This window comes from Tachyglossus aculeatus, chromosome 21 (genome assembly GCF_015852505.1).
Source record: "Tachyglossus aculeatus isolate mTacAcu1 chromosome 21, mTacAcu1.pri, whole genome shotgun sequence".
Classification (NCBI taxonomy): domain Eukaryota; kingdom Metazoa; phylum Chordata; class Mammalia; order Monotremata; family Tachyglossidae; genus Tachyglossus; species Tachyglossus aculeatus.
The window spans coordinates 66,533,404-66,556,892 of record NC_052086.1 but is presented as its reverse complement, the minus strand read 5'-3'; the positions used below and the strand labels follow the sequence as shown (position 1 = coordinate 66,556,892).

Here is a 23,489-nt window from a genome sequence, read left to right as displayed (position 1 = left end):
TTTTCTCTCTCCAGGCCCTGTTGCTGTTCCGCTTCTCGATATAGTGCGAAATGGTCTAATGAAGCCGAATTCAGCACAATCCTTATAGGTCCCAAGATGCTGACAGACCACATGCCAGATATCCTGATTAGAGCTTTAGATAGCGTGGTCTCCGAGAGAGCAACTTGTATTTCTTGTCCACCACAGGAAGACTTTAATCCCAATGTGGCATAGCCACAGCTTCTGGAAAGCAGGATCATTTTTTGTTTTTTTTAATATTCTAGGGACAGCCGACTCTGTGCTGGCTTTAATTCTCAATTTTCTTTATGCCTGATAGAAAATGGGTCTTGCAGCAGTTGGAAGCTAGTGACTATTTACGTTCTTCTAAACTTCTGTATCACCCGTGCCAGGGACGAGGGCTGGTGAAGTGAATCAGGTAGGAGAAATGGGAATGGATTTTTTTTTTGACCTCCGGATAGGGTAGCGCTCCTGGAAAAGCTTTTTGGAATTCCCTGTGTAAAGAAAGACTTACGGGCGTGGAAGGTAACCCTTTCTCAGTTGATGTGGGCCGAGTTGCTTCACACAACCAGCAACTGCAAGCAAGGGGGTCCTTTACCGAGTGTAGGTATAACTGAAAAGCAGGAGACACTCCTGAAATTTAGAACTATACTTAACAGCTGTTTTTAATTGCACTAAACTATTTTTTGCAGCTATTGCCTCACTCAAATGTCCTGACAGGCAAGGTTCGTGCTCCTAGAAACTGTTTGACTGTTTTTTCCCCCCAGGTTATTACCGTGCAATATATTCCGGTTCAAGATCTTATACTTAAATTGCATTTAATTGTGCAAAGAACAAAGCAGCAAGTATTCCTCTTCCCCACCCAACGACGGGTTAAAGGTTCCTAACCTTAACTGGGTTTTCCTGTAAGCGGGCCCAGAGGAAAGTTTTGACTTCTTTAAGTAATGTTCTTCTAGAAATGCATTTGGTTAACTTTGAAATTTAGCTTAATTCACAGCAAATATAGGGCCAAGGACATTAGCTGTGAGAAAACAGTAGGTATTGGCAGTGCGGGAAAGTTTTGCTACCTCAAAGTGTAGAGTGCAGGACGGCACTAACCCCCCTCCTCCCTGGAACCTTTTCCAAAATGTTGGACCTCGTATTTTCATGTTTACAAGTTTCCACACTGAAATGACTGGTATTGTGATTTTTTTCCTCTTGGATGTTATATTCTAGCCTGTGGATTTTTTTTTTTTTTTAAAGGGATGCACTTATTCTTATTCTGCTCAGTGATGCTGTTTTCTACAGAATCTGTTTTTAAGGTGTTAAATGAATGCTTAATTCATAACAATCAATAAAGCATTTGGTTTGAGTGTTTAAAGTGTCAGTGTAAACCAAGAAATGCATGTAAATTCTGAATTGACTAACTTGAAGTGAGCTGGTGTGCAGAAATCTGGAATTGAGGAAAAAATCGTAGAGGTCTTAAGGAGTTTTGAACCTTTACTCCTGCACAGTTGTGCAAGTGGTAGAGCCTATAAAGGATAGTCCGTCTTACCTCCTCCCCCTCTTTACTGGGTTGGGACAAAATAGATGCAGGCATCGTTTAAAAACTTTTTTGGAACAGAGGATAAGAAATCCAGAATTGTGAACATTTGCTTTACATAAAGTTAAATTTTAACCAGATGACCCGATTGTTTCGATTGCTTTTAAAACAAAAAGGAGTATTTTATAATGGTGATAATTTTCATTTGAGCAAAATTCTTTATGTTTGAGTTGGATAATTTGGAGGATGCACGGAGTGGGAGAGAGGAAGTGATAGGTTTCTGATGCCCATAATCCTCTCAGAATGTTTATGAAATGGATTATAAACAGTTGTTGTATTAATTTGTAATAATATCCCACAGGCTCTCCACTTGCACACAGATAGCAGTGTATACTCACTTCTGAATTATCTTTGTCTAAAATTAAAGCAAGTGCCTCACAGGTGTCATAAATCATGGTAAGAGATCTCAGAAGGACCATGAGGGAGCATATCACTTGCCCTCTTTCCTTGCATGCTTTTACCCTTCCCATTGGGGTACACGTACCAGGAATCTGTTAATTTTGTCCTGGGAGATTTCCTGAGTTTCCACTGCCGGGAGCCAGCCAGCATCTTAAATACGGAGGTGAGTGAGTTGATTTTTAGTACTAGGATCATGTTCAAGACTGTTCAGCCTTCACTAATTTAGTCACTTTTTTGCACAATGAGACAATAGCAGCTAGTGGAGTTTTTCTTTTAATACATAAAATGCATTTTAATAAGTAAATGTGTTGAGACAGACAAATTCAAAAACTCAAATACCACTACTATTCATGTGATTCAAGGATTTATTAAGTCATACATGCAAAACATACTGCTAATTGCATTAGCAAAAGATCAATGTAAAAACACTCCACGATTTTGCAACTGTCGGTTTTAAAATTTTGTTCCAGTGGTTGAAAGGTTGTAGAGTTCCAACATTGTGTATCCTTGCCAGTGTTTCAGATGTAGAGAACGTTGTTAGCACTAGCACTAAGTTTACAGAACCTCACAGACCAAGGTACCATTACTAGGAAAAGCAATAGAATGCGTGTGTACATGGAGGTGAGGTAAAGAACAAGGTCAATATTAGTAAAGTTACGGGGCTGGGAATCTGGCAAAAAACAGTGATGTTTAAGAAGGTTCAAAGTTTTAGACTATCTAAAGTATATAAAAAAAAATTAAGTCCTATAAAGCTGCATCACATGATTTTTACACCTAGTTACTAGGAGACTAAAGAAAGCATTTAGTAGCTTGAACAAAAAGTGAAAAGAATGCGCTCTTTCTAATCTACAAAAATGCAAAACTGGAATACATTTCAGAAAGGTTTTTAAAATACAAGGAGTTATATTGCTCAGTAAGAAAAGATGCTATGAGAGAAAGCATTTACTAAGTTTAAACACCTGTGGGAATGACCAGTTCAAAAGTTGTATTAAATGAATGCCCTCCTTTGGGGGGAGAAGGGAAAAAAATAATTAAAAAGCTAACATTTAGAAACAAAACACTTACCTAATAACACCAACCTTTCTTTATCATCTACTGCATTTGACAGAAATTGTGTTGGTTTTTTTTTTACTTTTACCTGTGACAGATTTATTCAGTTTTCAGCTACTCAGCATAGAATGTAGTGTTCTTAACATCAGCTCCATAGCATGTGGAAATACTGTCATATCTTTAATCAAACCAAGTAGTTCACTTAACCCAACCCAAAACACTATTAGGGAAAAGAATACTTCATTAAAGAAAAATAATGAACAGGATTTTTGTTTAAAAATCACAGCAAGAGCTAGAAAACCAATGCTTAGGAGGATTTTTACTGTGAAATCAAACAGATCAATATGGAGACTACTATATCGTTATACTCATTCCATTCTGATATACAGTACATGGTTATATAATGAACGTGGGTTGATAAATTATTGTGTGCATTAAATTGCAACATTTCAGTATGGATACTGTATTGTTTTACATATCTGAAAAACTACTTAGAAAGTTTTTGCATTTCCTAATATCAGAAAATTAAACAGTCTTCTTAAAGACAATGGTCTTTAAACAGTTTAGTGCTTAGTGTTCGCAGCACAACAATGCAACTTAGTTCAGCGGATATTTTGGCAACACTTAATCTGAGCAAGAATAGGGCTTTTGAAAAATAAGGCTTGTCATCTGAGGGTTTAAGTTTTAGCAGGAGATGAAATCAAGTTCTTACCTTTGAACAAAACCATGAGATTGGTTCAAAGTGATTTTATGGAAGAAAACTAATTCATAACAAAAAACTTGGCATTGAGGGTAAAGGCTCCACTGTTTTAAGCAAAGCTTACAAGGTTCAAAGTGGGGCAGGGCTGCGACATTCACAATAGCAGGCATTTTCTCTTCCTCTTCTTGACAGGGGGTGGGCAGAGAACTGCTCTAATAGCTTCGTCAAACACTGTCTTGAGGCCTCGCTGTGTGAGTGCTGAGCATTCCAGATATTTTACTGCACCTATAGGAAAATCAGGAAGTTAATGTTAAACCCTTACTCATCAAGAGTAGCCAATAAATCCAGCATAGCCACCCCCCCATCACAGCACATGAAAGCTTTTCAGTGTTCAACCACGATGAAATACCTGAAAGCAAATTCCGATTGGCAGCGCAACGTAAAACTTATATCAAGAGGCTCAGTGCCAAATTCAAGGAGCAATTCAGGCTAGGGAACACAAGCGTGAGCAGTCAGGATTCATACCAATCTCCTTGGCCATGGCTAGGCCTTGAGGGTAGGTGATCGGAGTTAGTTTCTTTTCCTTCAGTTTCTCAATCGTGTCTTTATCATCTCTAAGGTCAAGCTTGGTGCCCACGAGGATGATGGGCGTATTGGGGCAGTGATGTCGCACTTCAGGATACCACTAGAGCAAGAAATGATGAGAGATTTTTAACTTGATATCATAAAATAAGAAGCAAAATCTCTCTCTCTCATTTTTAACTACTTTTACCATACCTGCAACCTTTCCCTGTCTGCCACACTGAGGAATCCTCTTAACCCGTAACCACAGGCACCTAAACCTAACTTACCCCCACATCTCAGGGTACTGACCTCATCATAGGCAGCTTTCAATGAGCATAATGTGTAAGAAATGCTTGAAATAAGCATTTTTTTTTTGTTTTGGAATTGCTGATGAGTAGCTTAAACACATCTGAATGTCAAGAAAACAAAGATCATGACAACTGGAAGTTTTAACACATTTGTAGTGGACGGAGGGAAGACTGAAATGGTTGAAAATTTTTCTCTCCTGGGATCAATACTCAAAAGGCAGTAGGCAAATATGTGGAAGATTGTTAGGAAGATTTGCTATAAGAGCCTGGAAAAAGTCCTGAAAGGGGCTGATGTAACAACTGCCACAAAAATACAAGTTGTCAATTCTACGGTGTTTCCGGTGACAGTGTATGTATCCAAAAAGCTGGACAGTGGGAAAACAGGATAGAAAGAACATCAATGCTTTTGCAACTGTCTGAAAAACAAATAAATGGATTTTGGAGCAACTTAGGCCAAGGTGGAAGGCCAAATGACAACACAAATTAGCATATTTTGGACACATACTCAGGACAACTAATTCTCTGGAGAAGATACTAATACTAGGAAAAATCCAGGGAAAACGTGGGAGAGGTAGACCAGCAGCTAGATGGATAGAAACCATAACACCGATAATGGAAGAACCATTAGCAAGGTTATGTTACTATGGCAGAAAACAGGAAGTTCTGGTGAAAATATATCCATAGAGTTGCTAGGAATCCAAAATGACTCGATGGCACTTAATAATAGCTAAACACATCCAATCTTTACCCTGAAATAGTGGCAAAAGGTAGTATTACCTTACCTTAGCACGGACATTTTCAAATGATGCAGGACTCACAAGGGAAAAGCAAATTAAGAACACATCCTATAAAAAAAACAAAAGAAAACACAGACTGTATAAATCCAATCACTAAAACTGTTCGCAGCAAGCACCACTTAGCATTTAAAACCTTAAAATCCTACCAGATAGCTTTAGAGCTATAATGGAAGGTCTCTGAAACATTCTGCCTGTCTAAAGACAAGGTTGTGGAGGGAGGAAGATAATAAAATTCCTCCATGGCTCACCTTTCAGGTCACACATGAATAAAGTTATTTCATTCCCAAGTCACAAAGTTCAAAGCCTTTATCATTTCTGAAGGCAAGAGAAGTAACAGAGGAAAGAAAGTCAAATATTTGTCATTCTTGTCCTTCCTTTTCTTGGAAGTTAAATCCTCCTAAAACCATGTACCACAGCTCTCAGGCTACCAATAAACACCAGGGATATTTACTAGGAACATTTACAAATTTTTTATTTCGGGTTTTTCCTCCAATTCAGGTAGATCCTAGAAAGCCCCATATAATTAGGGCTCCTTTTCCACCATACCAACAGAGTGATAGTCAAAATTCAATTTTTATCCATTTCCCAGCATGGATTCTTCCTTCACCCTATCACTTAGTGTGTTAGAAGTCTGAGAGACTACTATTTGAAATGAAAAGGTAGTCACTCCAAACTGTTAAGGAGTAAAATCTCCAGTGGCTTTCCAATGAGGAGGTACACTCGCTATAAATGCAAATTATTTAAACAGCCACTTGGGAGAAAATGCCAGAATGGTTTTGAATGCTGAAATGGATTTAGGGAGATAAAGGCAAGATGACGCTGGACTGCATCACAAATTATGATGTCAAACCAAGTTCAGTAAATCCAAGTTGTCACCTACAATCATCCAACAAAAATGTACCTAAAAGGAAAATACTAAACAAGTACTGGCATTCTATCAGTCATCTTTTTTTAAAAAAAAAATGCACGCGCATGCACAGACTTGTCAAAGAATCATCAATGCAGTATTTCAGCACTTGTTGATTACGTATTATTTCAAAGCATTGTTAGAATAGTTTACCACACCAGCACAGTTATCACCCCCACAACAGGCCAATATCACCATAACCAGGACACCAAAGAGGAAAAAAGAGGGGAGGTCAAGCAAAGATGTTAATATAGCCATTTTTAAGTGTCTAATTTTTGGTAATCTTTGGGTTTGCAACCTGTTCAAGTTACTTTCCTATTAGTATCTCCCACTGGCCAGGAGATTAAATCATTCCATGGGTCTTTAAAGTAATCCCATCCATTCATTTTTATTCTTTTTTTTAAGGAGGGAATAGCTTTACAGCCACTTTAAAAAAAATAGGCTGGAAAATCATTACTCATCAAGGAAAGCTTAAATAAAAAGGGTTGCTCAACTGCATAAAGCAATAACCTCAGCCTCGAGTGGATTAAACACCAAACACTCAAGGAAATCAAAGCTCAGTAAAATGCCCTCTCATCTACAAGTGAAACAAGGTAATAGACAAAGCTTGAAACTAAAGTGGATTGAAAGTTTTACATACGGCGATTGGTTCGTCTTTCACCCTGGAGTTTATATCCTTACCATACGTTCCTCCAACCTAGTAATAGCATGAGAACTTGGTTTAAGTTTAGGAATGACTACAGGAAAATTAAGTTCTTACCTGTTGTTTCCTTTTGAAGCTTTATGGCCTGGCCTCAGTTTTTCCCCTTTAGAGGCACTGAGACCCAGGGCAGATACCCATCTGACAATCGAGGAACACCGGACACCACTAGAACCACCATGCTTGGAACTACTTAAGCAGGGGTGGTAAAAGCACTACATCCTTAACAAAAGCTGGGATCAAACAGATCCTAACAGAGGGTAGGGGAACAAGGAGAGGTGATATGGTACATTACGGTACATGGAGCATGTTCTTATCCCTCTTGGGGACTAAAGATGTCCTTAGAACAAGTTGGTAATCAATCAATCGTATTTATTGAGCACTTACTATGTGCAGAGCACTGTAATGCCACTGAAAGAATGGCCAGATATTTACTTCCTGTATGACCTGCATACAAATGGACAGATCCCTCTTCCCTCAATGCGATGACTACAGTTTGAAAGCGTGGCCTTTGTTAATCCACTTTAGGTAGGGACAAATTTCCCAATGGGCTCCAGTCAGTCAAATCAAAAGTATTTAGTGAGCACCTACAATGTGCCGAGCAGTGAACTAAACCTACAGTGAGCCAAATCTACCTCTCCAGCTCCAACCTTTTGGGATTGCATGTCCTGCAGGTACTTCGGACATATGTCTGAAGCCGCATGGCTTAGTGGGAAGAGCGCGGGCTTGGGAGTCAGAGGTCGTGGGTTCTAATCCCCGCTCCGCCACTTGTCGGCTGCGTGACCTTGGGCAAGTCCTTTCACTTCTCTGGGCCTCAGTTACCTCATCTGTAAAATGGGAATTGAGACGGTGAGCCCCACGTGGGACAACCTGATTACCCTGTATCTACCACAGTGCTTAGAACAGTGCTCGGCACATAGTAAGCGCTTAACAAATACCAACATTATTATGATGTCCAAAACAGAACTGGTCATCTTCCTACCCAAACCCTGTCCTTTGCCTGGACTTTCCCATCACTGCAGACACCCCCGCCACCCTCCCCTACTCCCAACAACCTTGGTACTATCTGACATCTCTTCACCAAATTCTGTCAAAAAATTCTACCTTCAAAGCACTGCTAAAATCCACCCTATCCTCTGAGTGCTGCTGCTATACCGATCCAATCACTTATCTTATTCCACAGAGACTACTGCATTAGACTACTCACTGACCCCTTGCCTCCTGTCTCTCCTCCCTCTAGCCCTTAGTTCTCTGTGCTGCCCAGATCATCTTCTACAAAGGGGTCAATGCATGTCTCCCCATTCCTCAAGGACCACCAGTGGCGACCCAATATCAGAAACTCCTGACCATGGGCTTTAAATCATTTGTTTCAGCTCACCCGCTCCTTCTTTACATCCCTGATTTCCTACAACCCGGTCCACTCAACTCGCTTTGTTCCTTTAATACTAACCTATTCACTGTACCTCCATCTCATCTATCTCACACCCTCCCTCTCGCCTAAACTTTCTCCCACTTCAAATATAGCAGACCATCACTCTCCCCTCCTTGAAAGCCCTAATTACCTCATTTCCCCTACTCGCTGTCCTTTATGTCATCTTTGCTTTGGATCGGTACCCTTTAAACACTTGATATTTGCCCCATTCTGGGCCCCACAGCACCTATGTACATATCTGTAATTTACTTTACTGTCTCCCGCTCCCCCCCACAGACCAAAAGCTCCTCCTAGGCAGGGAACACAACTAGTAACTCTATTGTACTTAAGCACAGTAAGCACTCAATAAATTGCTCTGACTGATAGCTTGCTTGGGAGAATACAAAAGAATTAGTAGATATGATCCTTATCTTCAAGGAGCTTACAATTTAGCAGGGGTAACAGACACTAAAATAAATAACAATTAGGAAATAAGAGTATGAAGATAGGTATATAATACTTGGGGGAGTTTAGAGTACTTAAGTGGCAGTGGGGAGATTAGAAATTAATGAGGGAAGGTCCCTTGAAAGAAATATGATCAAGTTCACGGGCAGCAAATAGACATAGTTCCTACTTTTGGGATGAATTTCAGTGTATACCACCTCATTTTTTGGCATGATTTCAGAACTTATTCCAAGTGCACTCTTACGCCAATCTCTCCCTTTAACACTCCATGTACCCATATCCTGGGATTTGGGAAAGCTGATGTACTCTCAAGAATTGATGGGGAAACTAAGTTAATGTAAATTAATAGCTTTTTGCTGCTTAGACCTACTGCTTGATGGTAATGGTCAAAACTGGTTTCAAAGTTACATGTTTTAGAAGCTAAAACCCTTTTCCAATGCCCTAATCCAATGACTTTGTTCCAATTCTTAGAAAAACTATCTTGACTCTGCCAAGCTCCTCTCTTCCTTCCTCTGCCAAACTTAACTCTGCCCTCTGAAAGCTTGACTAAGCTTTGCTCAACTGTTTTTAATTGAAAAAAAAAACCTCTCCAGAATCTTGAATCCTTTAGCGAAATACAGACAAAATAAAATTTTACTATTGTTTTATGGTTCAAGCTCCTCAGATGTTCCTCTTTTGACTGTATAAAATATTGAAGGCTTCCCTTTTCTCCTTAGTTTTGCCCAACTGGCTGTTTGTGAAGAATGTTCCACATCGTGTAAGGATTGGGATGATGCCAAAAGGGGTCTGAAGGGATTTAGCTTCCTCCCTTAGCTTGACCACAATTGTGTTTTGGCCATCTTTATCTTGACTTGGTCCTATCTAGTGTGCTCAGCAATTCAAAGGGAAAATGCTTATGGAAGTGAAGGAATAACTGATTAAAAGGTTCTACCACAAGAATTACCAACTGGTCAATGCCCACTGGTGCAGTCTATTTAGTGGGGTTCCTCCAAGATTCTTTGTGGGCCAAGTGTTTCCTAACAATTTTAACATGTGATTGACAGAATGGAACAGATTCATTATTCAACAAGTTTGAATTTTGGATATTGACTATCCAAATATTGACTATTGAATGCTGGGTTGGCCAGCAAGTTAGAACTCAAAATGACCAAATTAGCTGGAGAACAGTACACATTAAAAAAAAAATGAAATAAATATAAGATGGTGAACGACTGGCCACACACAGCTTTGCCAGAAAAAGATGAAGCACTACTAATGCACCGCAAGCTAAACATGCATTAGAATTAGGAGTGGAATTTAGGAGTGCTCACCATCTGAAGTGTACTGTCTTAAATATTAAAGTACAAAAGACAGATTCCCTGCCCACACATGGTGAAGGGGAAGGGGAGACAGACATTAAAAAATGTATAAATTGGACAATAAAAAATAGTTAATTGAATAGACAATTCACACAAGTGCTTGGGATAGGTATAAGGACGGTATCTATTAAGCACTTTCTATGTTAAGTAGTCTGGAAGATTAAAAAGATAATCAGGTTACTTACAGCCCCTGCTCCACATGAGGCTCACAGTTTAAGGTGGGGGAGAACAAATATTTTTATCCCCACCTTGCAAATGAAGAAGCTGTGGCACAAAAGCTCAGTAACTTGCCCATGGTCACACAGCAGGCTGGTAGCAGAGGCAGGACTTGAATCCGGGTCTCCTGACTCACAGTCCCATGCTCTTTTCACTGGGTCGTGCTGCCTCTCTGGTATAAATGCCCCAGTGTTATCTTGGTGGGGGAGGGAGTCTGGGGTCAGGAATTAATCAGGGAAGTAGTGTGGCCTAGTGGACAGAGCCCAGGCCTGGGTTCTGATTCTGGCACTACCATTTGTCTGCCATGTGACTTGGGAAAGTCACTGAATTTCCCAGGTACTCAGTTATCACATTTGGAAAATGGGAAATAAATCCTCCACCCTCCAACTTAGACTGCAGATCCCATATAGAAGCAGCGTGGCTCAGTGGAAAGAGCACGGACTTTGGGGTCAGAGGTCAGGGGTTCAAATCCTGGCTCCGCCAATTGTCAGCTGTGTGACTTCGGGCAAGTCACTTAACTTCTCTGGGCCTCAGTTACCTCACCTGTAAAATGAGGATTAAGACTGAGAGACCCCTGTGGGACAACCTGATCACCTTGTAACCTCCCCAGCGCTTAGAACAGTGCTCTGCACATAGTAAGCGCTTAATAAATGTCATTATTATTTTCTAGACTGTGAGCCCGTTGTTGGGTAGGGACCATCTATATACGTTGCCAACTTGTACTTCCCAAGCGCTTAGTACGTGCTCTGCACACAGGAAGCGCTCAGTAAATACGATTGAATGGATGAATGAATGTGGGGCACAGACTTTGTCCAACCTGATTATCATGTATCTACCCCACAGCTTAGCACATAGTATGCACTAACAGGGTTGCAGGTTTTTGAGACAAGGGGATGGTGGTGTTAACAGCTACGGGAAAGCTAGGAAGGAGAAAGGGTTTTGGAAGGAAGAGGTGAAATTCAATTTTGGTCGGGTTGAGCGTGAGGTGCTAGTGGCCCGTCCACATGGAGATGTCTTGGAGGCAAGAGGAGATGTATGCTTGGATAGCAGAGGTCAGGGCAAAAGAGGAAGAGCTGGGAGTCATACACATACAGGTGGGAACTGGAGCAATGTGAAAACATAAGCTCCTCAGGAGAGTGAGTGTAAGACAAGGGTGGGGAACCTGGAAAAGTGTTCAACAGGTTACCATAGTGGATGAAAGATGAAAAAGAAGCCTGCAAAAGAGAGACCGGAAAAATAGGGAGAACCAGAAGAATTCTGTTTCGGCAAAATCAAGATCTGACAGCACTCCGAAGAAGAGGTGGACAACAGGGTAGGCAGGTAGATAGGAGTTGGGAGTTTCAGGACTGCTGGGTGGAGGAGTTTTGGCACCAGTGAAGCGGAATCGGAGCCAGAGAGGGAAGGAGGGATACAGATTCTGAGAGAGGAAAGGCAGAATGGATTTTGAACAGTCAGGGCACAGAAAAAGAGAGGAGCAAAAAATAAAGGGCATGAAAGGCAGAATGCAAGAAAGGGGCTTTTCTCAACTCCTTGCTGGGGGTGGTGAGAAGCAGTACCTAACCATATATTGACCGTTGAAGTGATGAAGGTTTCTGACAAGCTACAGTCACCTCGGCTCCCTCCCGACTGTATGTGCACCACTTTAAAATGCAGGTTGGCACCGTGTTATCTAGACTGCAGCATTCTACAAAGTAGCATATGTTCTGGATTGCTGGCAGCTGCTAATCATCCTGCTGCAAGAAAGACAAGCACTTTCAACTGTGGCTTAGTCTTCTGGAAGTTTTAGACCATGGTTTCAAAATCACCTGATTTTCTAGAGTTTAAAATGAGGTGGAAACCTTTTGGTTTCAGAGCAGTATGGAACATGAGGCATTGGTTTACAGAATGGGGTGGCCTGTTAATTGCCACCTTCAGAAGGGACTCTCCCTAACACCCCCCCCACAAAAAAAATGAGGAATTTAGGTTGTATTTGCAAAATACTTTTCTGACCGTTGAAAATACATTATTGCTTCCTTATGGAGACTGTGGAAGTGGGCTCTTGGCCTCCACCTGGCACATTGATGTGCTCAATGGAGAGGTGCGAGATTCTGATATGCCTCACTCTTGATTCAGGCACTGCTAACCATTCCTAGTGATTCCTTTTAAAAAGTCAGAATGGTACTCATCACCCTAATTTATAAAGACATTTAAGAACTGCTACAGCAGCAACTACTGCATCTATTTTTAAATTATACGATTTTTTTGGACATACATATCGTCATTGTTAATGACAAAAATGAATATTTTCATCCAGTTTAAGCAATATAATCCAGTGTTTCCAGCTAGCATAAGAGTCATGCAAATGGGACACAAAGAGCATATATCCTTAACTTTTCCTTTGGTGAATTCCAAAAGAACTAATCAGTCTAAAGCCCAGGCTCCACGGACATTAAAAAAAAAAATCTTTGGACTCTGCTTCTATCTTAGCAATATTTGCACGCCTTCCTGGTAAGAAAACAGATTGTTCTCACATGCCTTAAATTCAGCTTGTATTTCTTGAAGGACTCAAAATACAACTCTCCCAGCTTTTTTCCCTTGTTTTCTGTAACAATTTTTCCCAAACCCTGGCTAAATTGGGTGAGTGAAGGGACTTTGGAATTAGCTGCCTTTTTTTTTTTTTGACAAGGTGACTGTGATTTGTCCCTAGCATGGAGTCTAGACATTAAATTGCTTATGTACATGTTCTCTGGCATCTGAGATAAGGACATTTGGCAATACACATTTGATTCACTGTAACTGATGGATTAACCAAGAGTAAAAGGCCTCACCCTATCCTTTTTGTCTGAGTCATCGGTGGAAATATCTCATTTCCCAGAAGGTGGCATTTATTCTCTTTTCAGAGTTGCACTGCAGCAATACATAACTCACCCCACATAATGCATTTTTCCTTCCGCTTGACAACCACCCAGAAAACCACTGAATGGTGAATCTCAAGGGAAAATAGCAAGCCTATCCCCATTATCTGCTAAAATGGACCAAACAAGCCTTAAGTGAAACATTTTTCTTTTGAAAATTCTTTCAATTTGTATTTTTATGTGGTTCTAAGTACCCTTGAGCCTTCTACAAGGAAGTAATTGGAACGGAAATTTATCTAGCCCAAAGGTCCCATCTGTATCCCAGTCAAAATAAAGTCCAAGATTCCTGCAAGAAAACTACCAAGAACATGGGACAAACAGCTAAAAGTTACTCCTCTTAAAGTTGCAGTTTTCATTTTGCTTTTAAAAGGGGTTTCCAGAATCCCGCAGGAAATTAAAGTTAATACAGTCACTTGATTTGAGAATCACATAAGTGACTTTATATTTTGGGAGTACTTCAGGCTCACTGATTTTGCTGAAACAGTTTTTACACTATTCAGGTACTTAATTACTAGATTTAGATTATCGCTTTTCATATCTTGAAATAGAATAGCACAGCAGACTTTAAATCTCGATGAAGGGATAATTGTCAAAAAAGGTTCAGCTCAAAGACTTTAGCTCCTCCATCCTATATTGTGTTGTAGACATCTCTAACAGGAAAATGACTAACATGGATTAGAATTTTATAGGCAGCTGTATCTTTAAAGGTCTAATCTAGCTTCGCTACACAGGAAGGTAATAGACCATAAGGACTGGGATGATTTGAAACAAATGTCCTTAAATGTATGCACACCATGAGACTTCCTGATTGCACAGCACTGGACTGGGCGCTTGGGAAGTACAAATTGGCAACATAGAGAGACAGTCCCTACCCAACAGTGGGCCCCATCTTCCCTGAGGAGAGGCTCGGGCCTGCTCGTTTGTCCCTAAGTAATCGCCATAATAATAATAATGATAATAATAATAATGTTGGCATTTGTTAAGCGCTTGCTCTGCGCAAAGCACTGTTCTAAGCCCCCCCATCTTACCTCCTTCCCTTCCCCACAGCAACTGTATATATGTATATATGTTTATATGTATTTATTACTCTATTTTACTTGTACATATCTACTCCACTTATTTTATTTTGTTAGTATGTTTGGTTTTGTTCTCTGTCTCCCCCTTTTAGACTGTGAGCCCAATGTTGGGTAGGGACTGTCTATGTTGCCAATTTGTACTTCCCAAGTGCTTAGTACAGTGCTCTGCACATAGTAAGTGCTCAATAAATATGATTGATGAAGATGATGATGATGATTCACTCAGTTCCATAATACAGAGGTTGTGTTCTTGCAGAACCCTGCATTGAAGAAATTGCATGGCACAGTACTAACCCATTCCAAAGCCACACACATGCGTACAAACTATTTCTTCCCATGATACTCCACACGAAAACATTCACGTTGTTGGGTGAATGTTCCCCTACACCTAATTCCCTAACGACATTCTAACCAGACCGTTTAAATGAAGCACTCATGGAAGAACTGAGCACACAGCATACTTCAGATATAATGGCATTTGGGGGAGAGGGGAAAGCAACAACCCAAACCTTCGTGTATTATAGTCCAGTCACAGTGAAGGCCCAACACTAGTGAGTTCTATGGAATTGTGTCTTGAGGAAGGGCTCAGGATAGGAAATGGGACACAAGCACTCCCTCCTCCCTTGCAGAATGAGTCTCTGAACAGAAATATTAAAACAGGGGGTGAATCATGGGACACTTGGATCATCCCTCTTCCCTGGTATAACCAAACGTTCTTTATATCAATGGCAGTATGACAACTTTACTCTGCTAAGTTTTGGATAATTTCACACTAGTAGCCACCACAGAGAAAATCTGAGACCAACAATATAGCGCAAAGCAATAAGAATTGAGGTCCAAGTTTTTATCATAATAATATCATTTGCCAGGCCCAACAATCCTGCTTTTGATCGTGTTAATTTTAATCAACTGATTTGCTGGCTATTTAACACTATACACTACATGAACTAACAGATTCTGGGGTAGTAGGGAAAAGGCTATTACACTGAACTGGTAAAATGACTCAAAATGTTTGTACAGGCGCTAAGTCTACCACACTCAGGAGAATTTGCGATATTACTCTTGCATGAAGCAGAAATTCTGTAGTTTAAACAAACTTCTTAAGCCCCCAGCAAAAGATAAAAAAAAGAAACCGTCGAGCAATCTACAGAGAAGCTGAACTAAGACCCTGGGCATAGGCCAGTTCAAGCATTCCTCAACATATTTTCCATTCAGCCTCCTCCTTGTGATCCCAAGGGCAGGGGTGGGGCTTGAAGCAAAGGGTTGTTTCTGTGCCCCTATTCCAGTCTCCTGTCGCAGGGTAATACCTTGGCTGGCCCTTTCAGTGCTGTCTCGGGGGGCGGAAGGTGGAAAAAGCAGGGGGAAAAGAAGCCCACTATGTTTATCCCACCCCCATGGTAGCCAGGGCCCTGAAGGAGCCACCTCAGCAGGCCCAACAGTACCTGGAGCCCAGAAATGGACGGCTGTCAAATACATTTTTAAAAAACCTAAAGTCCTTACTGTTTGCGGGTAGGATAAGGGACGTAATCGGTCATAGTCTTCTTGCCCAGCTGTATCCCACAAACCCAGATTCACAGGTTTTCCATCTACCATAACATTGGCAGAATAGTTGTCAAAGCTGAAAAATAAAAATGTTTAGTAAGTTTTGAAATACGCTGAAAGATGACGGATGCACAGGTTTTGGAAGTGAAAAAGATCCATTAAGTCAACCAGTTTTTCTTTATGGGAATCCACAATGGTGTTTTCTCAGGAGGAATCCAGAAACCCTGGGGTAAATAGGCTACCATGATCACACAGCTGTCCTGAAAGCCAGAGAATGCAACCAAGTAAAAGGAATTAGTATGGGTTGGGTGTAGTGGCCCCTGAGAAAAAGTTATATAATAATGGAACCTTGACTCTACAACTAGAGGGAAGGGCAAACACAAAAATATAAGTCAACAACTGTACAACGTAGTTATGGAATTAAGAAAATAAGAAACCATCATAAACAGAATTAATATTAAATGCTGGGGGGCAGGGAGGAGTTTGCTCCCCAAATTAACTGAAATACAAAAATAAATCACTCCCAAATGCCATGAGTAAAATACACAAAAACTGTAAAAAATAAATTTGCAACTGGGTGTTGTATGTCAAGTCCTAGTGTCACAATCAGTTAATTACAAATTCACTGAAAACCTACTGGCAAAAATGGTATTAGACAATGAAAGGACTACCACTTCTCCCCCTCCACCCATAAAGTGTGTGTGTTGGGGGGGAGAGAAGAGGGGTGCAATCCTTCCAAGTCTCCATAGTGCTGTTGCCAATTTATTTCCAGGTCTGTGGTACCAAGGGACCCTCACTGTCCCCCCCATCCCAGCCCTCTTCCCTACAATCTATAAGCAACAGTATTACCTGTGCTTGCGACTTCCAAGTTTCTAGTTCACTCGAGTCCAGCAACAGAGCCACGCAAGCTCTGTGGACCTCTGCCACTTTTCCCAGTATTCCTCCCCAGAGATGGCAGGGTGGAATGGCAGGGGGCCCCTGGGGCCCCAGTGGCACTGTGTGTTTAGAGACCAGCACACAGGTAAGCAAGCAGTAAATCACCCCAGAAATGACACCAGGACAAATCAGACATTGGCCCCGGCTCACAGGATGTGCTTGGTTGCTCTCAGCGCAGTTCAGCAACCTAGAAAATGTCTGTACATCGATGACAGCACTTAAGCCACCATGCTTCCCTGTCTCCCAGCCTGAAATGGGGAATGAGGGGAAGTAGGACTTTGGAGTTGTTAGAGTAATCAAAACAGGACAAGTACATCAGCTGAGATCCAACTTAAATGACTTGAAAGCTTCCTTTATCATTAAAGATGAGTTAATTTACAAGGTTTAGGTGATGACAGACTGTAAACTCACTGTGGGCAGGGAATGTGTGTTACATTGTTGTGTTGTACTCTCCCAAGAGCTTAGTGCAGTGCTCTGCATAAAGTAAGCGCTCAATAAATGACTGATTGATACTTACACGGTGGGGATGTATTCTCCAGGAAATGCATTGGTCGTATAACTGATTAATAGACATGTTTTACCCACAGCACTGTAGAAGGAAAAAAAAGAGGACAAAGTCAGTCAATATTCAAATGCTGAAAAGTACTTAACTTTTAGAAGTATTTAAAATTTTAATTCTCATTAATTTCCACTAATGGGAATTTGCTTTGCAGAGCATCCTTCACTTCAACTGTTAAGGTTGCGAGCCGTGAGAGACGGTGACTGTGTCCCATCTGATTATTTTGAATCCTGATCAGCACACAGGCAGCACTTACTTAACACAATAATAAGAAAAACAGTCTCTATCTAGACAGTGTAACTAAACTTTAAAACTCAGAGGATATGTCTGTTTATAGCTATAAATTATAATCTTTATACTTTAATCTCAAAATTTTTGGAAAAAAGATTAAGATTCTTAAGTAGCTTTAGGCCCCCTTCATTGGCATAATTTAGGGTCCTTATGGGCCACTAGCTGAAATCACAGATGCCCACTTCACAGGGGGCAATGGCTTGGTATCACGGGAGGGCCACCATTAATTTCACCCTATATTTTGGGGGGCAGGAGTAGCCATTCTGTCCCTAGAATTTGGGAAAAGGCTGGAGGTGGAGCCAGGATGGTGACTCCACCTCATGCTTCCTGCTGGCAGTGGGAAAAAGGTGATGAGAATGCTTGGTGTAGTGGCTAGAGCCCCGGGCTTGGGAGTCAGAAGGTCATGGGTTCTAATCCCTGCTCCACCATTTGTCTGCTGTGTCACCTTGGGCAAGTCACTTAACTTCTCTGGGCCTCAGTTCCCTCAGCTGTAAAAAAACCAAAAACAAAACGGGGATTAAGAGTGTGAGCCCAATGTAGGACAGGGACTGTGTCCAACCTGATTTACTTCTATCCACCCCAGCACTTACTACGGCGCTTGGCTTATAGTAAGCGCTAGCAGCGTGGCTTAGCGGAAAGAGCACAGGCTTGGAAGTCGGAGGTTGTGGGTTCTAATCCCGACTCTGCCACTTGTCAGCTGTGTGACTTTGGGCAAGTCACTTAACTTCTCTGTGCCTCAGTTACCTCATCTGTAAAATGGGGATTAAGTGCTTGACACACGGTAAGCACTTAATACTATAATTCTTCTTCTTCTTATTATTATTATTATTGTTGTAGTGTAACAAGAGGGGGCTGGGCGTGCATCCACAGGGAAAGGGGAGGCAGTGCCTGGCACTCTAGAGTGGCAGTAGCAGCATGCACCCCAAGGCAGGTCAGCCCCTATTACTGCAGGACCGGGATACATGACCATGGTTATCACATGGCTAGCAACCACTTAATACAGAGCTTTGCACACAGTAAGCACTCAGATACAACTGAATAGCACATCTCCTCCAAGAAGTCTTCTCTAACTATTCTCTCTTCTCTCCACCATTATTGTCTTCCCTACTTCTTACTCACTATGCACTTAGGTCTGCTGAGTGACCCTGGACAAGTCACTTAACTTCTCTATGCCTCAGTTACCTCCTCTGTGAAGTGGGGATTAAGACCGTGAGCCCCATGTGGGGCATGGACTGTGTCCAACCTGATTAGCTTGTATCTACTTCAGTGTTCAGTACAGTGTCTGACATATGGTAGGAGCTCAACAAATACCATAAAAAAAACCCCAAAATAACCTGTGTTTTTCCTGTGGTGGCAGCAACCATGGCCATGACCGGCAGAACCTGGCCCAAGAATGACAGCACATGTGGAATCTTCTGGGGTAAATGCCATTTCAGCAGATTGAGGGTGGGGAGGTGAGGCAAGTGGATAGATGGTTTTGAGGATGGTGTGAGGGGAGCCACTTGCACCCAGGCCCAAGGCCCACTGAGGATCAGAGGGAGGCGATGGACAAGATATTCCTCTTTTCTTAAATCTTTTGCTTCCTCTTCCTTCTCTGCTTTTTCTTCCTTTCCCTTCCCCCTCAATTCCTCCCCAACTTCTTCATCTCCAGTCCCCTCAAAACCCTGCCCAAGTCCGCCCCCGTGCTCAAAATGAAAAATTGACACCCCTGGCTCCAAAGCCATCAGATCCAAGTACCACTCAAGACAACTGAAAACAAACTCTTGTTTTAACAACCCCTTGATTTGCTAAACCTAAAAGAACTATTACACTAAAATGGCTCACTTTAGCAATATAAACACAGAGATTTTAAAAAATGCACTCAAGCCTAAAAGTTCTTGTTAAAATGAGTTACTACCCATTCAAAACTAGGGCTGCTACATAACACTTTAAAGTTATTAATTCTGCTGCCCAATGAATGGAACAATTGAGAGTCAAATAGTTTTTATCTCAGTACCAGTCTCTACCTTCCACACTTTACCCTGCCACAGTCCTGACACCTTTATCTTCCTCCCTCCGTAGGCAGCCCCGGATAACTTCAGCCTCTGCTCTATCTGAATTTCTGCATCACATCCCTAATCCTGGAGGCACACCTCACTGCTAAGGTTTTATCCCCTCTAGGGATCCTTGGCCCTGCTCCATGGCCTCTCCACTCACTCCATGCCATCTTGGATTCCAACTTAGGAGCTTTCCCCCAACCATCAAATTCCAGGCGCTACCTCAACTATCAGCCTTGGCTCCAATACCCCCTTTCCCCGTCCCGGTGCTCAATAAATACAATTGAATAAATGAATGAATGAAAGCCAGAAGAAAATAAGCTCCTTGCACCACCACATACAGTGCTCTGCACACAGTAAGCGCTCAATAAATACGATTGATGATGATGATGAAATACGATTGATGATGACAGTAAGTGCTCAATAAATACGACTGAATTGCAGGTCTTGATTCAGGGATAGCCCCAGATAGTCAGGGGCCTAGGAAGCTAGGTATAATGTTATACTGTCCAGTGCTTGCTCTGGATTGCAGTAGCATTAAAACTGATATGAAAACCCAAACTATAAAAACACTTTGTAAAAAATTACGAATTAATCTCAACAATTTTCCATAATGTTTCAAGCTTTAGGCATATTGCTACTAGACTGTGAGCCCTATTTGGGACAGGGACTGCTCTAACTATCCTAGTGTTTAACACAAAGTAAGCACTTGGTAACGGTTGTAGTTGTTACTGACCTCCTCAGTGGTGTCCCTGCCTCCAACTTCTCTTCACTACAATTTATATTGTGCACTGCTTCACTGATTGTCGTCTTACGGCATCCCTTAACACAATCACCTCTCCCTCCTCAAAACCCTCCCCATTGTTTTCCCACACTCTTTCACTCAACCAGCAACAGAAGAAAGCGAGCCAGGGGCATTTTCTCTGCTACCAAAGAAACTGGGGGCTTGACTCTGCCAGGACCACCTGATACTAAGGTGCAAAAAAGGTCCCGAGTCAGCCCCTCTGCTTCCTGGGAAATGTAGTTTTTCCTTTCATTCTCTTCAATTCCCTTACCGGGGCTCAACAGGACCTTTTGAACACATGCAGCTCACAACCAAGACTAAATACAGCACAGTCCAGTAGCAATACGGGCCTAGAAATAAAAATCATCTGGTAAAGCAATCTCGGCCCAGAGATGAGATTTAAGTGGGTGTACACCAACGTTCAAGGACAAATCTAAAAAATGGCACCAAAAGCAAATGCCGGCCTCCTCCTCTCCCAATGGCACGGAATGGAATGCCTCCTCTCATCAATTTTAAGATTGGCTGTGGCTACAAGTGGATGGAAGAGTTTGTGGTCCAGCTGGATCACCTTAAGGGATCCATGTGGCCTAGGGGCATATGTTCTGAATCACTGACTCAACCTTCTCTCTTTGTTTAAAATGCTGCGGCAAAGTTAAGAAATTGTTAGTGCAACTCTGTTCTCCTATAACACAGGGTTTGCATTCATGCAGAACTCCATTACGTTAGACTTGCACTGGAGTCCTCATCCCACCACTGATACTGCAAGCACACAAACAACTGTTTCTCCTGACACCTTATCATGCGGTACCCAGGTGCATGTTGTCAGAAGAATATTCCTAATTCTACTGTCTCACACTACTGAAAATGTGCAGCAGGAAGACTGAACGAACTGAGTGTTTTTAAGAGCTCCTTTCTAATTGTCTATTTTTGATATTGTTGGTGGACAAGTTCTGCTTCTCTAAATATTTCTAAGGACTCTAATCGGGCAGTTGATGCCCCCTTTTAAAATATTTTTTAAGAAAAAATTTAACAAGTCCAATAGGACTCAAGGCCGTAAATGGACATAATTTGGGTGACAAGTAAATGAGAATGTGTGAAAACAGCATTGACTACCTAGGGGCAGGAAACTTATCGGCACAATTGCCTTGGCCTGATGGTCCTCCTGTTTTTGTCTCTGGTCTATCTAGCTGTGTGGAGCACAACTGGTATTAATAATAATGATGGCACTTGTTAAGCGCTTAGTATGTGCCAAGCACTGTTCTAAGCACTGAGGGGGAGGAATATAAGGTAATCAGGTTGTCCCACATGGGGCTCACAGTCTTAATCCCCATTTTACAGATGAGGTAACTGAGGCACAGAGAAGTCACTTGCCCAAGGTCATTCATTCAATCGTATTTATTGAGTGCTTACTGTGTGCAGAGCACTGTACTAAGGTCACATAGCAGACAAGTGGCGGGGACGGAATTAGAACCCATGACCTCTGACTCCCAAGCCTGTGTTCTTTCCACTGAGCCATGCTGCTTCTCCATTCTTTTTGGTGGTTGCTTTTCATTTCATGTTTTTGGCTTTTCCCTTTTTTTCCCCCATAAGAAAGTGGGAAAGACACACTCCCAGCAATTCTTACTAAGCTTCTCTTAATATTTCAACAATGATTTCCTCAACGGGTGAGGCCACAGTGGTGCCCTCTTTTGCAGAAATCTCAGAGATACTGTGTTTTGAAACCTGATTATTTCTCATACTCATTCTCCCTTCCAGCCATTTAACAGGGAGATCATACAAGTGCGAATGGCTCAGCATAAATCACATTTGCCACAAACAACAATGCTTATATCATGGATGTAGCTCCCCTGCCAGAGTATTACTACCCTGAAAGCTTGACAAACAGCATGACAGTAGAAAAAATACAAGCTCGGGAATCAGAGGACCTCGGTTTGAATCTCGGCTCTGTCACTTATCTGCTGTGGACCTTGGGCAAGTAACACAACATCTCTGTGCCTCCATTTCCTTATCTATAAAATGAGGATTAAATATCTGCTCTCCTTCCCCCCGCCACTCTCCACCCCCAGACTGTGAGCCCTATGTGGGACAGGTACAGTGTATGAAATGATTGTATTTTATCTACCCCAATTGCTTGGCACATAGGAAGCATTTACCAAATATCATACTTCTCTCTAACCATTTCTCACTTCTCCCATGAATCTTCCTCACTAAACACCAACATTCAGCCTACTTCTCTTCATTATCATCAGTATATACTGAGCACCTAATGGTGTGCAGAGAAATGAGGGAGGTCCTTGATCTCTTCCCCCCTACCTCCAGTTTACAAGACATCCATTCCACCCCTCCCATTTCTTAGGCTCTGCAACAATCCACCATAATCCTGAGTGATGGGCAACTGGAATGGGCTCCATTCTTCCCCCTTAATGTTCACCCCCACACTTTGACATCTGATTTTCAACAGATCACAATTCGAAGGTTTCTTTTTTTTTCTTGAAAGTTTCTAAAACCTACTCTAGGGAATAGGATAACAGTCCTTGAGAATTTTGCTATTAAGTTAAATGTGATAATTTACAAAGATTTTACAGTTAAGGTAGAACCAAGTACCGCTTCCTCAAAGAACCACCAACTTCCAAGAAAACTGAACTATTGAGAGAAGTTTTGTTGCCTTGACTTTTGCTGCATTTATTTTTCAATTATGAGGAACAAAACTAGATTTCAACCTTGACAAACAGAATCTTAGTTGCTTTAGAGTTTCTGTTCCTGATTCTTGTTGAACTTGGGACAAATCCTCACAGTCAAACCTTTCCCACTACAATTAACAGCCATAATTCAAAACTGAAGAAAAGATTTCATGAGAGGGTGAACTTTAACTCCTATAATAATAATAATAATGGCATTTATTAAGTGCTTACTATGT

General features: G+C 41.5%; 2 protein-coding genes across 3 annotated transcripts in view; one reads left to right on the top strand and one right to left on the bottom strand.

The window, feature by feature from the left end:
* Positions 1-1,648, top strand: part of DAGLB (diacylglycerol lipase beta) — a 49,235-nt gene extending 47,587 nt beyond the window's left edge. For both annotated transcript variants that reach the window (XM_038763652.1, XM_038763651.1), the window contains one exon: positions 15-1,648. In XM_038763652.1, coding sequence (XP_038619580.1) covers positions 15-213 — 199 coding nt within the window. In that variant the 3' untranslated portion in view covers positions 214-1,648. The remainder of the gene's footprint in view (positions 1-14) is intronic.
* A 677-nt stretch (positions 1,649-2,325) lies between these two features.
* Positions 2,326-23,489, bottom strand: part of RAC1 (Rac family small GTPase 1) — a 32,799-nt gene continuing 11,635 nt past the window's right edge. Inside the window, exons 2-6 of the mRNA XM_038762495.1 lie at positions 17,420-17,491; positions 15,925-16,042; positions 5,383-5,445; positions 4,254-4,413; positions 2,326-4,013 (exon numbers count right to left, since the gene is read on the bottom strand). Of these exons, the coding sequence (XP_038618423.1) occupies positions 3,883-4,013; positions 4,254-4,413; positions 5,383-5,445; positions 15,925-16,042; positions 17,420-17,491 (544 nt within the window). The 3' untranslated portion in view covers positions 2,326-3,882. The remainder of the gene's footprint in view (positions 4,014-4,253; positions 4,414-5,382; positions 5,446-15,924; positions 16,043-17,419; positions 17,492-23,489) is intronic.